The following is a 17,742-nucleotide window of genomic DNA, read 5'->3' as shown; positions in this document are numbered from 1 at the left end:
AGATGGCCAGAGAAGTCCCTGTGCTTATGTTTTTATTTCTGTTTTTATTTTAAGAATATTACAGTATTTGTTTGAAATCTTTAGAGGTTTATCCCAGATCTGGAGTGGCTTGCATACTTTTATTGTGAAGTTAGAGTAGCATTTTCGGGAAATTCTACAATAAACAGACCAAAGTAAACAGCAATAGCAACAACAAAATCCCATAATATCCTTAAGGAAGTCAGCTGAAAATACAAAATTAAATGTGAAACAACAGTAAAAAATGACAGACATGAAAATATTTCTGTTAAAAACCTGAGGAAGTCTTACTGATTAACTAACAGTGAAGCCAAATCCAGCCTCTGAACACTGACACAAAATTAAATCTCGGAGACAGAGTTTTGGGTGAAGTAATAAAGAATAGCTTTATTGCTTTGCTATGCAAAGGGAGCCACAGGAAGCTAATGCCCTCAGAACTGTGTGTCCCAGCCAGGGGGAGCCTGTGAGGAGTCTTATAGTCCAGGGGCGGGGTTGCTGATAAGGATCAGGGTACGTGCAGGGCCCACATTCCTTCAATCCAGAGGTCATCTGGCGTCAGGTGGTGATGGGCAAACTGTGACCTTCTCTGGAATGAAACATGCTTCATCATGTAGTTAACATCTTGCATTTGGTGGAGGTTTCAGTTCAGCAGAAGAGCTCAAAGATATTATGTGTATCCCTTGAGGCAGAACCAGGACCCTGCCCAAAGGCTGCACTATTGTTTCTTGACTGCTGCTCCCTTCTGTCTGCATCCTTTCCCTTCCCTGATTAGCAGCTGTTTGAACCTACCCTTTGGAACTCAGGGAAGGGGACACGAAAAGGCTCTTGTGCCCAGGAGCCCCACCGGGTCCAGCTTGGTTTCAGTAGGAATGATGCTCAGTATGCGTTGTGAATAGCTAGGAATTGACTTTTTAATTTTCAGTCTGTGTTCTGGCCAAGTGGGATAGACATTAAATGGAAAGAAATTGTGTAAATTCTTCAAGAATTTAAGAATGTTTTAAAAATATTCTTGTAGGTAGGATTAGTAGAATCAAAATTTTTTATACTAGGGAGGGCAGTTTTTTCTTTTGAGATCTGAGATGATCAGAAAAATTTTGTTTTGACTAACACAGTACTTAGATTCTTCTATTTTTTTCCCTCACCACAGGATTCCAATTAATGGAGAAAACCCCAAACATCGGTCATGGCATACTTTAACACCAATAGCTGATGATACGCTTTTCCTATTTGGTGGACTAAGTGCAGACAATATTCCATTAAGTAAGTTGATTAAAGTTTAACCTACAGTTAAAATTTTATTCTTTTTTTACCTGATTGTATTTGATACTTAAGGTATTTTTACTTTTCTGATTTTCTGGTTTACCTTTATCCCCAACTATGTGGTTGCATCATGAATTAGAAGTAGAAGGCCCCTTTCCTTCCGTACCCTTGCTTGTCTAAGTTCTCCTGTTTCCTAGTGTAGGGAAAGGAAAAGTGGTTGAACCTAGAGGAATTAAAGACCCTTTCAACTATAGTATTTCTGATTTTGTGTCTTCCTACTTTTTGATCCAGATGCTTATACTATAGGCTAGAATGGGGATTAGAAGAGGAACGTTTCCCAGGAAGCTCTAGAAATACAAGGTGGGAAGGCCAGTTGCTTCTCTTTTTGTTCCAGAACTATAAAGGAAAGTGCTTAGCTAGAGTTTTTAAACTCCTGTTACTGCTCATCCCAATGGCTGTGATTTTTGTAATACAGTTTTTCTTTCACTAGTATAATTGTGGCACCAAGAAAGACAAGTGACCAAGAATATCCACTTAGTTTGACAAGTGTCTTGTAATTTAACACAGAAGTTTTCTATAGCTAGAGACATTTTTCTTAAGAAACTTTATATACCATTAAAACCATTTATATAATTTTATATAGGATCGAAAAACAACTATTTGTTTTTCAACAAAAATTTATTGAGCATCAACTGTGTATCTGGCAGTCTTCTGGCCAAGAAATGCCAGATGCTGGCTGGAGGAACAGCAGTTCCTCTAGGGGATGTTAGTTACTGTAGATTATTATACTTCTCTAATTTGTGGGGTATTTAATTAAAAAGGATTTGGAATCTAATTTAAAAACTAACATCGGGCTTCCATGGTGGCGCAGTGGTTGAGAGTCCGCCTACCGATGCGGGGGACACGGGTTTGTGCCCCGGTCCAGGAAGATCCTACATGCCGTGGAGCAGCTGGGCCCGTGAGCCATGGCCGCTGAGCCTGAGCGTCCAGAGCCTGTGCTCCGCAACGGGAGAGGCCACAGCAGTGAGAGGCCCGCGTGCCGCAACAAAAAAAAAACCAAACAACTAACATCTATACATCTTAAATATATACAGTATTGTATGTCAATTATATCTCAATAAAACTGGAAGAAAAAAAATCCTAAAATCTATCCATTTCACTAAGAGTTGTTTAATATCGTATCTTCATGAGCTCTACTGTTTCAAATTCCTATTTGCTTTTTTTCATCATTGAACTATGGAGAATTAAATGTCCTAGCTCCTAGTCTAGTCAGTTTCCTCCCTCAAAGATTCAGCTGAAGAAATGGTCATATGGGTATCAGATGATACCGAGAAATTACTTTTAGTTTTGTTGACTGTGACGGTGGCATTGTGGTTAAGTGATAATAACATGGTAGCTGTGTAAAAAATGTCCAATTTTTTTTAGTGTTGCTCACTGAAATATGTTTGGAGAAAATGATAAGAGCTAGGATTTGTTTTAGAAGAATTCAGCAACAAGAATAACAAAAAGAGATAAATGGAGCACATATGGTAAAATCTTAGTAGTTGTTGAATCTGGGTTATGTGAAGGTTCGTTGTCATGTTCACTTGACTTTTGTACATGTTTGAGAATTTTTATGATAAAATATGCACATGCACAAAAAATAGTCATATAAATGTAGCATGATAAATTTGGGGAAAAAATTAAAATTTTATCCCAAACACCTAATCTTAATTTCTGAACTGTCATAATATTGCAGGTGATGGTTGGATTCATAATGTCTTAACAAATTGTTGGAAACAGCTTACACATTTACCTAAAACAAAACCCAGGTAAGTCTAGAAGTTGACAAATAAGTAAAATAGTTAAGAATTTTAAAGTATTAAATGTAGCACTGAATTTATAGTGTTTGCCGTTAAAACCAGAAACCATCAGGAAGGATATCTTTCAAATAAGTGTGATGTTGCCCAAATAATTTAACTATAATTCTAATTGTATCTGATTGTAGAAAGGAACTATTCAGTTTCTATCCGTATTTGTATATTTGAAAATTTTATTCTTTTAGGTAAATGTATAATCTTGCCTGATAAATGTGAAAAGGCTAAGAAATTGAAAGTATGATATAATGTTAATATTTTTAATAAGTAGACAAGAATGAGGTTGGCTTTAGTAGTAGTTATTTGGGTTTGGAAGAGATTTAGAGCAATTTAATGAGGAAATTTCTTTCATGTTGATCAAGTAGATGACAGATTATTATTTTTCTTTATTAACTGTACGATGTATTCATTAATGTAAATTTCTTAAAAAAGGAAACAGTTGTTTGTGGTATATTATAGAGTAAAAAACTGTAGAAAAATATACTATTATTAGACTGCAAAGAAAATCACATTCGTACTGTATTTCTTTCTTATTTGATTGAATAGTATGATATATATTCATAGGAGATTCAAATTCAGTACCTTATAATCATTATGATTAGTAATTTTATTTTTTTTCATGCCATGTATTTCAGAATATTTTTTACTATAGATTATTTATATTAATGTGAAGTTAGTCAATGATATATTAATGCATAAGGCGATATGCATTTCAGACATTTAATAACAAGTAACTTACTTGAGAAAAAGCCCTGAAAATATTTATATGTAAATATATATACATATATCATTGTATATATCTATATTAATATGCACAATACATTTAGAGTTTATCATAACTACATGTGTATCATAACTACATTCTTATAGTTTCATGTATAAAAATTCAGTGGAATGTATTATTTTAGCAATTCTGGATCTTTTGAAATATATTGTTTAAAGAGTTTTATATCAAATTCAGGAGCCCAGTGTTCTAGTCCTTGCTCAGCTACCACTTAGCTTTTTGGCTTTGGGAAAGTCACTTAAAGAAACTGAGCATCAATTTCTTCATTGTGAAATGAGGGAGTTGGACTAGATGAGCTCTTAGTTCTCTTCCAGTTGTTTGATTGTGTGAATGAATTAATTATAGACCAAAGTGGTGGTAAGAATATGTTTAATTTTCAATTGCTCCTATTTTATATTTTAATCCTTAATGAGTAATCAGAACCATAGAACTATTATCAGTAATATATAGTTAGAACTGAGCTATGTAAAGCGATTTCTTTGAATTCAGCTAATGTGTCATGTAAATCATATGCTTTATTAGAATGTTTAGAGCCATAGAACTATTATCAGTAATATATAGTTAGAACTGAGCTATGTAAAGAGATTTCTTTGAATTCAGCTAATGTGTCATGTAAATCATATGCTTTATTAGAATGTTTAGGTAATAAGTTTAGAGCAGCTGTGAGAGGACATAAGCTGTCTGTAAAAAAGAACATCAGGTTGCAAGCTAGATGTCACCAAAATCAAGGCAGGAAAGGCTTTCCAGTGTTCCTCGATGATGGAAGTCCAGGCCAGAGTTTTCCTAAGGCAGGTAAGACAGAGGCAGATCTATCTTCAGGTATGAGGTGAGGAGGAGAACAGGTGAGATACAGTTTAGTGTAAGGAGAACATATATATGTGTATATATACTAATTTTTTATGAAAGTAAGAATTTACTTAACATTTAAATGTATATTGTGAAAACTTTTCCAAGTTATAATTTGAAATGTAAGCTGCCCAATTCTCCTCTTGTAATTCTGTGGAAAGTTTCTTAACTTTGGTACTATTGACATTTTGGACCAAATTATTCTTTGCTGTTAGGGGTATCCTGTGCATGTGTAGAAGCATCTCTGGCCTTTACCCAGTAGATGCCTGTAGTACTGCGCCCACTCCCCCCACCCTCCCCCAACACACACCTGGAATTGTGACAATCAGAAATATCTCCAGATATTGTCAAATGTCCCCCTGGGGGCAAAATCATCCCTGGTTGAGAACCACCGTCCTACAGTGTAACACCCTCTTCTCCAGGTGTCATCTTAGAACTGTGCTTGGGTGAATAGCCATCTATGTAGCCATATCTGATCGCTTATATAGGTGGCTATCAGCAAGGTCCCTTTTTTGTGTGTCTGTAAAAGATGTCCCATAGGTGTTGATATATAGAGCCTTAGGCATTGTTGGATTCATGAGTATTTCCAAGGTTACACATGGCTTTCTGTCCTGGAAATTAAGCTATTCCTTCCTATGAGGGAATTTGTTATACTCGATCTCCTTCCCTCAGTCCCTCCTCCAATCCCCATCCCCAACCCCACAGCATAATCTGAGTGTTGCTGAAGATCTGTGTCAATTTATGTTCTAACATACAAGTTGGAGAATTGGGCAGAGTATTTCACAAACAAAATTTCTAATGACTCAGTCCTATTCTGGGTCCCAAGTGCATTTGTCCTTGAATGTGTCATGATTGTTTGAGAAAACTATTTAAACAAATTGTGCATAAGCCAATTGTTTGCATTTGTGGAAATTAAAAGGATAAATGTACTAAAAATAAGTTATGTGGTAATAAAAGACATGATAATATGTAATTGTTTGGGGCATCCGATGCTTCAGCAATTTGGTCTATTAAGAAAAGTGGGGGCTTCCCTGGTGGCGCAGTGGTTGAGAGTCCACCTGCCGATGCTGGGGACACGGGTTTGTGACCCGGTGCGGGAAGATCCCACATGCCGCGGAGCGGCTGGGCCCATGAGCCATGGCCGCTGGGCCTGAGCGTCCGGAGCCTGTGCTCCGCAACGGGAGAGGCCACAACAGTGAGAGGCCCGCGTACCAAAAAAAAAAAAAAAGAAAGAAAGAAAAGTGGGACTTCCCTGGTGGTCCAATGGTTAAGACTCCACACTCCCAATGCAGGGGGCACGGGTTTGGGGAACTACGATCCCACATGCTGCACACTGCGGCCAAAAAAAAAAAAAAAGTAATCAAGTACTCTCAGAGGCAAAGCAATGATTCTGTAAAACTTATAATTTATTTTCTAAAATTGAGAAATTTATGTGTACTTTTTTCTCAGTTAGACCCACAGAAACATTAAATTTTATAAAACTGTAACATTATTTTTGGTAAATAATGTGAAATTAGAGATGGATATGAGCTATCAGACCATTTCCAAAACAGCATTAGATGCTCTGCTTCTTTATGAAATAATTTGTTTATTTAATCACTGAGTAAATTATGCTAGTATTTTGTGTTTGCTTTTGATAATCAGAAGTTTTTGAGCACCTGCTGGATGCAGAACACCCTATTAAGCATTTTTAAGAATATAAAATTAGATTACCCAAATTCCAGTGGTGTGCTGGTAAACAGTTAACAACCGCTCTCCAGGAAAAACAAAACCAAAAAAAAGAAAAGCCCTAGTTTGTAGCATTTGCTGATTTGCACCGTGGCCAATGTGATATCACTGAACATGGAGTTGATAGGCACAGTCGGCTTTACACCACTGGGGCCATTTTTGACCTTAAGGACCTTATATATAGTCTCCGTAGGGAGTTAGGAGACAAATTACATCAAACAATTAAAGTAGTATATAGAGCAATTTGTCTTCAAATGTGAGTTAGGAGATTATAAAATAAGCACATAAATGTTGAAAGGTGCTGAACAGAGAGGGTAACAGAACCAATCTGGGTGGTATTTGGAACACTGTTTTTTTTTTTTTTTTGAGCCTGTTTTTAAGGCTCTGAGAGAAAGACTTCTCATTTTAAGCCCAAGAAGCAGGGTGAACTAACAAAAGCCTAGAAAGTGGTACAAGCTTTTCTCTTAGGGAATAAATGGACTTGGCTGAAATAGAGGGTTCGTTTGGGGAAAGGCAAGAATTAAAATTTGTGGGAAAAAAATAGCTATTGATCATAAATTTTTGGCTGAGAAAAGTGGCAGAGATGCTTCCTGATCAGGAAATGTCCATGGTTAAAAACAATAAATATTTGAAAAATATTATTTATCAGCTATAAGTAGCTGGAAGAGATTAGAGACAGAGAAATAAGGAACGTGTGTGGTATTCTGTACCCAGGGTAATAAGTAGTGCGACAATATTAATGTAAAGAGAATGACCAATTGGATTTGTCCGGTGGTGGGGACCAGAGAACAGGGAAGGAAGTCAAAATGATGAGAACAGCATCGTGGCAGATAGCAATAAGAAAACTGTTTCTGCAATAGGCTGATCAGTTCTTTTTAAAATTGTTTTATATCATGATAATATCTGTGAGATAAAGAGTTTAGAAAAAGGTCGGAGGATATAATAAGAAAGAGTTATAGGGAAGCCTCTCTTTCATTGAAACAATGTGATTTAATGAACCCTAGAATCTAATTCTCTAATAATTCTAGAGAAATCTTTAAAATCTAACCCCTTTGAGGTTATGACAAAGGCTCAAGTTCAGTCATACCCCTTTTGAAATAGATTAAATTTTAGAGTGTGCAATTTAAAATTGGTTTATATGTAATGTACAGTTTCTTCCTTGATAGTATTTCACTGTTTATAATTTTCGATCATAGGTTATGGCACACAGCCTGTTTGGGAAAAGAAAATGAAATAATGGTATTTGGTGGGAGCAAAGATGATTTACTTTCCTTGGATACAGTAAGAAAATTTCAATTCTAAATATTTCCTCTGAGTAATTGTGTTATTCAAACTAAATGGCTGTTCAAAAAGATTGTTGATACTCCCACATTGAAAAATATGGAAGGGCATGAAATGTTACACTGTTGTACGATTAATCTTCAGAATGAGTGGCTTTTGTGAAGCATTGCAGGATATTTGGGGTTTACAAATCAAAATAGGTCTATTAACTTCATTAGTCAAATTATTAAGAAGAGCTTCTAAAGGATGAATCTTCATTTCTCTTTGACCCTCCCCGTAGTCCCGAGTGTTGATAATTTTATTGAATTAAAGTATTTGTATACAATATTTGGTGCATATAAAGAATATATATAAAGTATATGTAAACTACTAAGTATAATAATAAGTACTTGTGAAATTTGCTACCTAACTTTATAACTAGAACATTATCAAGGCTAGCTTCTCCCTTCAAGAGGAAACTACTATAGAATGTTTAAAGTGTATTTTTTTTTTATTTTATGTGCCTTTTGCCACTGCTTCACCCCTGTTTTACATTTGAGTTTAACGCATTCTCATTTTAAAATCTGATAAAACTAAAGTGAAAGGAATAAACGAGTAGCATTTGGGAAGTATTGTTCTTCCACTCCTTGCACCTTGGGAAATTCAGAGAGATGGCCACACTTAACATTCTGTACATGATGGGCCAGGAGCTCAGGATTGATCGCTCTGGTTTGCATAGGACACTTGGGAATGGCAGGCGCTGAGCCGTCAGGGATGGGCTGCAACGAGACAGAGCCCACCAGAGGGCCCCAGTGCCCTTTCACCTCTTCAGGCGTAGTTATCTCCAGAGTTGTTCCTATGGAGTGGTGAACCCTGAGATAAGGTGGCTTTTCTCCAGGGAATTTGGTTTATTTTGAGGTTCTGAGGTCTCCAACTTGAATGTTATGTGTAGTGAAAGTTTTAGAACTTTCTTTGGCTGAGAATTCAGTGCTTCAATAAAAGATTAAAACCACAACTTTACTTAAAAAGCAACTTTTGTGGTTTGTCTTCTCTTTCTTGGCACTAGAAAGCTTTATTTAGGATACAAAGTTTATCATTAAAATATGAATTCTGATTAAAATCATGATCATAAATTATGAAATTCTAAAGACCTATTTGAAAGTATTAAAAAAATTTTCTGCTGACTCCTCCACATTAACTTTTAGATGAGAGAGTCATTATTCCAAAAAATCTTCTGGATCTGTGATTTTCAAATTAGGAATTCCCAGAGAATCTTTCACCTGGAAAAGGGGGACAGAATAAAGAGATTTTAAAATGAGTCATTTGGAAGAAAAAAGTTCTGCTTAAAAACCAAAAAACTTGAAAACCACTACTGTTCTCATTTTGAAACCACTGTCTTAAAGGGAAAACATGTTTCTGATTTTAAAATTTTCATTTATATAGGCTGTGGTTAGGTAGACGTTTGGTCACTGAAAAAATGGTAACCACGTATCTAAAGTTTGTGTAGCTAGCAGGTATGTGTACATTTGTGTGTGTGTGTGTGTGTGTGTGTATGTGTGTGTGAATAGTTAGAGATTTATTTGCTGCTTTACATAATTTCTTTTACATTTATACAATAAAAATATCCAATTATTAATGTATTTTATTTTTATCAAAAGTCTTGATAACTCCTTTTTTGTGTTGACTAGGGTCATTGTAATGATTTATTGATCTTTCAAACACAGCCTTATTCACTACTCAGGTAAGAAAATTCATTACTTTAAAACATATATGTTATTAATGTATGATAATTTCTTTCTTCTTCCTTTTTGGGAAACGTTATAATATTTTTTAGGTAGATTATTACTTGAATTTATATTTACATCTTCCTAAGAGTATAATAAAATTTGTAATGATGAACCATATACCAATGTGATTTTTAAAAATTAAAATATAGAGTATAGTCACATTTTTGTTTTGTTTGTAAAACTGAATTTAGTTCATGTAGGAATGTTAAACATACTGTATTTCCTTGATTCTAGGCCTGACTTTTTTCGTATTTTAACTTTTCTGAAATCAGAGTGTGTCTAGTAATAGACACACATATATATGAATTTAGTTTAGTAGAATTTCTTTTTTTAACCCCAAAGTTGTTATTAAATTGGTGGTATGACTTACAGTGTATTAGCTGATATGCTTTTAATTTAAAAGGAATATATACAAAGTTTAGTGGGTGGATTGTGGAGCAAGCCCCTATTTCTGCCTGTGAGAGTCAGGAGGAGGGATTTGAGTGAAGAAGTTGTCTAGTGAACACGTGTGGGTATTTTATGCAGCAGGGATAACAGGGGTGAAGGCATGGGACAGAGGGAGGGAGGGGAAGAGAGAGAGAGAGGAGCTCACATGCTCTGTGTCAAGGAGTGTGCTATAACTTCTAGACGTTCCACAGCTTAAACCACTTGAAAACCATAGCTCAAACTGGACATTCCTGAAGTTTTTCTTAGCCACTCCTTCTGTAACTGCTGTGGTTTCCAAACTTGTCTGGACATCAGAATCTCATGGGGAACTTCAAGAAATATTGATGCCTGTGTTCCAGCCCCACAGATTGTGATTTGATTGGTCTGGGGTACGGTCTGTACTTTGGGATTTTTTAAAGTACTGAAGGTAATTCCATTTTGCAAAGTTTAGAAATAACTGGTGGAATGATTTATCCTGCTTTGTATTGTTACTTAACTTTTGTTGTGAACATAACCACTTTCCTTAAGTAGATTACAAGTTCTTTATATGCAGGGATCAATAAATATAATATTTGGGTGCCTAGTATGGGAAGGCACTGTGCTGTGAAATGAAAAGCCATGACCTTTCCCTGAAATTGCTAAGAATATAGAAGGCAGGCTTTCAAACAACTATCATAGAAAAATAAAATTGCTTTAAGAGGAACATGTACAAAGTTCATAAGAATACTGGAGAAGAAGGCCCTTGGTTAAGATAGCAAAGATTAGGGAAGTCTTTGCAGAGGAAGAAGAGTCTGAGACAAGAATTTACTGTGAACAAGCAGTGCAAACGTGTTAGTGCAAGATATATATATCTTGCACTAACATGCTTTTATATATATATATATATATATATATATATATATATAGGCATGGTGTGTTCTGGAAACTGAATTCTTGAGTATTCCTGGGACATAAGTATGAGGTGAGGAATTGTAAGAAATGAGGCTGGATAAGAAATCAGGAACTGTATGTCATCTAGCACCTGTGTCTCTCATGCACAAGAGTTTACATTATCTTGTAGGAGGTCAGGAAGCATTGAAAAATTTGGAGCAGAGGAATAAGATGATCATATTATAAGTTATAAAATTTCTTTGGCAACAGCGTAGATGAGAAATTGGAGGGATAAGTGACTGCGTTAGGAAAGTTAGTAGAGACTGTTGCATTGATCAGGAAGAAAGTGAGGGTCTGATTTAGAAAGTGGCAGTGGGGCTGGAGAAGGGAGGGAGGTAGAGATATTTAGCAGGCTGAATGGACTTGGTAGTTGAATGGATGCTAAGGGAAAGAAGAGGGAAGAATTAGTGATAGAGTATGGAGAAGGCATTGGGTTTGCAGGTGGGATGGGGTAGAAATGATGAACTTGGTTTTGGGCATATTGAGCTTGAAGTGCTTATGGGACTTGCAACAGAGCGTTCCATTAAATAGTTACTAACTGAATAAATGGAGCAAGGTCCAGGCTAGACATAAAGATTTAAGAATCACTGGAGTGTGAATGGGTATGGGTTAGCTCTGCCCAGGAAGAGTTTTGAGAGAAAGGGTGAAGCCAACGGCTGAGCATTAAGAACTCATAACATTTGAAGAGAAGGTAGAGGACAAGGAGGCACAGGAGAGTGACCAGAGTTACAGGGGAAGCAGGAGATAACGGGAGCACAAAAACTGAGCGAGGAGAGAACTGGAGATGGAGCATCTGCTTACTGTAAGGAGGTCGCGGAACATCTGGATTGACAAGTGCCGTGGAGTTTGGCAGCACTAAGAGGTTGGTAAGGTAAAGGGGGAAGCCAGGATGACTTCTGGGGACGAGCACCACGACCCGGGAAGGAGTGAGCATATTTGTTTCTGTGCTCAGGGAAGCAGCCATCGGGGACTAAGTTGTTGGAAACAGAATAAATGAATGGAGTAGGCTCTTGAGGAGGTCGATTTTAGCAAACAGGTAATAGAATTATCCCTTGACTGGAGGAAGGGATAATAATAATGGCGAAAGAAGGAAGTATAGCTATGAAAATAGATGAATTTCTTGGTTGGGGGCAGGGCACTGAGAAGGTTTTGGCTGATGGTGAGGTCGTCTGAGGAGGAGGAGAGGTAAGGATGTGAACTTAAGGAGGGCGATGAAGACGTGACATAGCCGCTGAGGTGACTGGGGGCGGAATGCTGCCAAGGGATGTGTAACATCGTAGTGCCGAGCACTCAGGAGGGCTCAGCGGAGATGGAACAAAATCGATATGCCGTGGGCCACGTCTGCAGAAATGTGGTTTTCTCCAGCCGCACTAAGAAGCCAGGTTGCAAGCGCAGAAAGGAGATGGTTGAGTTTATCCGTGGTTGGAGTTTAACCAGGATGGCATAACAGAGGGACAGTGGAGAAGGAGATGAAAATTGCTGGCAGGAGATTGAAGTGCATGTGGACAGGAACGTGCACATGGATGCACTATGAAGTGCATGTGGACAGGCCGGATAGGAAAGAAAGTCACCACCAGAGGGGTCTTATTATTTGGAGAACCGGGAAGAGTCAAAGGAGTAAAGGGGTGTAAGAGTTAAAAAGATACAGGCTTATGGTCCAAGAGGAGGATATGGAAGTTTAAGATTTCAGAGGTGGAACTGTCCTGAGTAAGGTCATAAGAGTAAAAAGGGTTTTCCACACAGATGCTAAAATCAGTCAAGAGACAAGACTGTGATGAGTCCAGGGCCAGAATCCTCAGCGATGGGGGAGAATGAGCGGGAGGTTAATAGATGGCAACACCCGACGGCAAAATGATCGCAGCCTGGAAGCAGCAGTGAGGGGCGAAGAGAATACATACTAATACTGGCTCCTGACTGTGAAAACAGAGCTGAGGGGAAATTTGTCCTCTTTCCTCCATTAGGCTGCGCACAAAGCAATTTTCTTAGATTTCACTTAAAGCAAAGACAGAAAGTCACAGGAAGCAGGGGTGTTTGTAGACACAGCTGGTGTTCCAAAAAGCAGAAAGGAGAGGTTTGGAAGGGGAGATAAGCAGTGATAGGGAAGATGAACCAGTATAGAAATGAGAGGAAGAGCAAAGACAGACTGCATGTGCCTGCCTTTGAGGCTGGGACTCAGGGTGGCTGTCCATCAGACCAGTGTAGTCGTTTCTGGAGGGGGTACAGGAAGGGCCGGGTCACAGGGTATAAAATGGACACCAGGTGCTGCATCTTGGGGTGATGGAAGAAGAAGACAGCTCGCAGAGAGGAGTAAATTGTTATTGGGCTGGAAGGATGTGTGAAAAGGGGTCTGCTTCAGACTAACCTGCTTCAGAATTAAGTCTGAATCTTTTTTATTTAAAGAACATTATGCATGGTAAGTTGTACCTGGATTTTGGTCAGATATGGTCCCCATGCTATAAAAATATACAATTACTGTGGTGCTGTGGAAAGAATATATATCCTGTCATGTTCCAAACAATACCAGGGGAGTACATAATCGTGTAAAATTTTTATAGTTTTATTTTGTATATTACTTACCTATAAATATTTTATAAGTTCAGGTTCAAAAACTAATAATTCTGTTATGTTTTGTTTACAGGTCATGCCTTGACTGCATTGGTAAAAATGCTATAATTTTAGAAAGTCAGATATCTTTATTACCTCCTAAACTTCTCCAACAAGTACTCAAAAAAATAACATTTTGGACTGCAGTTAATCACCGAGAAGAACAAAGAGCCCAAAAAGAAGAAACAGAAAATAAGTATCAGTGGATCAGTAGCAATTAAGTTGTTGTATACTCTATGTATTTAATATGTTTAAACATTTTAATCAGACTGTATATTTACCCCCCAGATTGGAGGCTTGATTTAGAAGATAAAATTTGAAACAAAAATTCTATGTTAAACTGATTGTATGGCATGAGATATATAGGAAGAAGATGTTAATGGCAGATTCATTTGTATTTATATTTGTAAATTAACGTAAATTCATTTCCTTATAAGCTGCAGAAAAAAAATCTACTTTCTGAAAGTAAGTATAATTGTAAGAGACTTTAACTCACTGTGTCTTCTTTACTGGAAAGATTATACAAATTTGAGGAGAATAAGAAATTACCCCAAGGACTTTAGAGATTCCCCAACCTAAAGATAGATAGATATATAAAAACACCTCATATCAACTTTCAGAAAGAATAGATTTTTCTCAAGTCACTTTAAAATTACATAAAGCTTCCCATTAAATGACTCGGTTATTTAAAGAACTTCTCCTTAAATAACTAATACAGCTGGCCAAAATGATAAAATAGGCAAGCACTGCTATGGGATTAAATATTGAACTCCTACCCTTTTAGCACTTATCTAGTAAAGTATTCTTCCTCACCTTTGAGTAGGGGAATAAATGTCTTCAATTGTTTTTCTGTTACCTCTGAGTTGTTAGTTTGTCCCATTTTATATGTATATAAAGACCATGTTTGAAAGTGTCTAAAGTGGAGATTTATTTGTCATACAAACTTTGAAATATTGAGAGGCAGTATAGTTATTAACTTTAGAGACACCTAAAGATACATTTTGCCTTGGGGGAATACTTCTAAAGTAACTTTCAGTGAATTATGAAATGGGATGATAACCTAGTAATTTGCCTTTCTAGAAACCCCTCGTTTTGGCCCACACCATTCTACAGAGTTGGTGCTCAAGACCCAGGATATTCAAAATATGTTATCTTCCCATTTCTTTTCAGTATTAACTGCCTATAAAGAAATGGAACATGAATATTTATCTTTATGTTCTTTAAATAGTACTTTTGCCATGGTTAAGAAGTTAAGAAGTTGTTCACATATCACAGTTGTTCACATATCACAGTTGTACCCATTGAATTGGGTACAATTGAACATATCACAGTTGTACCCATTGAATTACTAATAACAAGGAATTACTAAGAATTTGGTATATAAAATTACTGTCTACCATACCACCATGCACGTTGAGTCTGAAATTAAAATGTTGGAGTAAATATATTTCTGTATTGAAGTGCATGTATAATTTATAATGAAAATTACAGTAGTTTATAGATCTCACTACATTGTAGAGATATATTTTATATATATGTACTGTCTTTTAGACGTGTAAAGCTTCTATTTATGTATTGAAATATTTTGTGTTTACATTTTATTTATTATACAAACTATATAGAATTACTATTTTCCTAGTTTTGTTAGTGTGAACCAGTCATTAGAATTGATTGTGCAAACAATATTTCAGTGTAAGTTTTCATTTTTTCTTACTATTTTCAGGCTAAATAACAGATTTATAATCTCATAGGTAATATGGGTCTTAGAAGTAATATTTTATTACTATGAACTTCAGTATTTGGCATTCTATAAGGAAAAAATATCAAAACATATTAGACAGTGATAGTTGACACTGAGTGGGATGAATACTTTTTAAAATGGCTTCTGGGTTGTGTGAATGTCTTCTCTAGCCTCTTAGAGAAGCACTTCTGTTTTTAAATGGTTTACCTAAACACTAAAAGTTAGATTAACCCCCCTCAAAACACACACTCTTCGTTTAGGCTTCAAGAGAATGAAAATCTATATATTATTTATGGCACACAAAACTGGTACTCTTCTTATTTGACTTAATATATTGTACTGCTTCAAAAAGTTATATGTCCTGAGGTAGCCCCATAGTAGGAGTGGCAGGGAATTCTAATCTGATCTTCAATTTCCAAAACTTGGCTTATAGCAGGGCTTCCCTGCTATTAGGAGATGTAGAAATTCTGCGAGCTGGCAAAGCCAGTTTTGAAGATCCCTAGTCAAGCAGTATTCATTCCTCACTTCTTAGCACTTATGGTTTACTATCAACTTATGTGTTGTTGACCTGTGCGGTGTATAGGAACCCAAGGCAACATCAGCCTCATAACTTTCTCTCTTAACTCTCCCTTACGGGTTCTCTGCTTGAAAGATGACTCTAGAGGGTTGACTTTTTTTTTTTTTTTTTCAGGTGGTTCACAAAATAGGTTTCCAGTCTGATTCTCAAGGAAAAAGAATTTCTGGCCATCTTTATTATGTGTATCAGGATATTCTTCCAGTTGTCAGGAAGGATTCTTTTGAGGTATTACCATTTTTAGAATGATATAGTAAATGGCATATCAGAGTTACTGTACATTTTTTACAGATCGTATCTTTGCATAAGCACATTTAAAAAATTATTAGCCTTTTGATAGAAGCTTAAAAATATTCTTTAGAACTTCATACTGTCAGCCCAGGAACAAACTGATGTTTTCACCAATACATTATTTATATGTATGTATGTGTGAGAGAGAAATAAAATAAACTCATTAAGACAGAATAATTTTCAGGGTAGTACATAGGGTCTGAAAAATTAAAATTTTGATTTCAGAACACTTCACAGGAAAAGAAACAGTTTTAAGAAACAAATAGTACCCCATTCCCACTTTATTTTGGTGCCTGTTTTTTCATTGTATTAATGTGATTCTATTGGAATTTCCAATTTGATGAAGTTATCAAACGGTCCAGCATGTGGGTGCAGCAAGAACATTTTTTAAATCACCCAAGTAATGGACTGAATGTTTGTATCCCCACAAAATTCATATGTTGAAACCCTAATCCCCAATGTGATGGTTTTTGGAGGTGGTGTCTTTGGGAGGTAATTAGGTTTAGGTGAGGTCATGAGGGTGGGGACCCCATGATGGGATTAGTGTACTTATAAGAAGAAGAAGAGACCAGAGCTCTCCTTCTCTGTCCCTATCACATGAAGATGCAATGAGAAGGCAGCCGTCTGCAAGGCAGGAAGAGGGCCCTCATTAAGAACCAAGTCTGTCAGCACCTTGATCTTGGACTTCCCAGCCTCTAGAACTGTGAGAAATAAATGTCTGTTGTTTAAGCCATCCAGTCTATGGTATTTTGTTACAGCTGCCTGAGCTAAGACACATCTGAGGTCCACAGTTTACATTAGAGTTCAGTCTTGGTGGTGTACATTTTATGGGTTTAAAAAATTTGTAGTAACAGTCCCCAACCTTTTTGGCACCAGGGACCAGTTGGTTTCGTGGAAGCCAGTTTTTCCACAGATGTGGGGTGGTGGGGGATGGTTCAGGCAGTAATGTGAGCGATGGGGAGTGATGGGGGACAGCAGATGAAGCTTCGCTCACTCACCAGCCACTCACCTCCTGCTGTGCGGACTGGTACCGGTCTGTGGCCCGGGGGTTGGGGACCCCTGCTTTATGGTATCATACAGACTAGTTGCACTGCCTAAAAATCCTATGTGCTCTGCCCATTCATTCCTCCCTCCCCCCTAAACCTGGCAACCACGGATATTTTATTGTCTTCATAGTTTTGTCTTTTCCATAATGTTATACAGTTAGAATTACACAGAACGTACCCTTTTCAGATTGGCTTATTTCATTAGTAATATGCATTTAAGTTTCCTCCATGTCTTTTCATGGCTTGAAAAGATGGCTTATTTCTTTTCAGCACTCAATAATATTCTATTGTCTCAATGTACCACAGTAATTTTTTACAATTTTCTATATAGACAATTGTGTGTCTGTGATTTGTCATGAACAAAAGCGGTTTTATTTCTTCCTTCCCAACCTTTTGTTTCCTCTTCTTGTCTTACTGCATTAGCTAGGTCATCCAGTAGGATGTTGAAAAGTTGTGGTGAGAGGGGATCCTTTCCTTGTTCCTGATCTTAGTAAGAAAGCCTCTAGTTTCTCATCATTAAGGATAATATATATTTTTTAATTTATTTATTTAATTAATTTATTTTTGGCTGTGTTGTGTCTTCATTGCTGC

General features: G+C 36.8%; 1 protein-coding gene across 5 annotated transcripts in view; it reads left to right on the top strand.

The window, feature by feature from the left end:
- KLHDC1 (kelch domain containing 1) overlaps positions 1-17,742 on the top strand; it is a 61,690-nt gene that overhangs the window by 37,010 nt on the left and 6,938 nt on the right. For 3 of the 5 annotated variants that reach the window (XM_067736666.1, XM_067736686.1, XM_067736697.1), the window contains 5 exons: positions 1,166-1,278; positions 3,017-3,089; positions 7,689-7,773; positions 9,441-9,493; positions 13,534-16,838. In XM_067736666.1, coding sequence (XP_067592767.1) covers positions 1,166-1,278; positions 3,017-3,089; positions 7,689-7,773; positions 9,441-9,493; positions 13,534-13,720 — 511 coding nt within the window. In that variant the 3' untranslated portion in view covers positions 13,721-16,838. Of the gene's footprint in view, positions 1-1,165; positions 1,279-3,016; positions 3,090-7,688; positions 7,774-9,440; positions 9,494-13,533; positions 16,839-17,742 lie in introns of those variants that run through there. The other 2 variants (XR_010943134.1, XR_010943135.1) reach the window with 2 other exon arrangements.

The sequence above is a fragment of the Pseudorca crassidens genome, chromosome 1 (genome assembly GCF_039906515.1).
Source record: "Pseudorca crassidens isolate mPseCra1 chromosome 1, mPseCra1.hap1, whole genome shotgun sequence".
NCBI classification, from domain to species: Eukaryota; Metazoa; Chordata; class Mammalia; order Artiodactyla; family Delphinidae; genus Pseudorca; species Pseudorca crassidens.
This window is presented reverse-complemented; position numbering and strand designations above follow the sequence as displayed.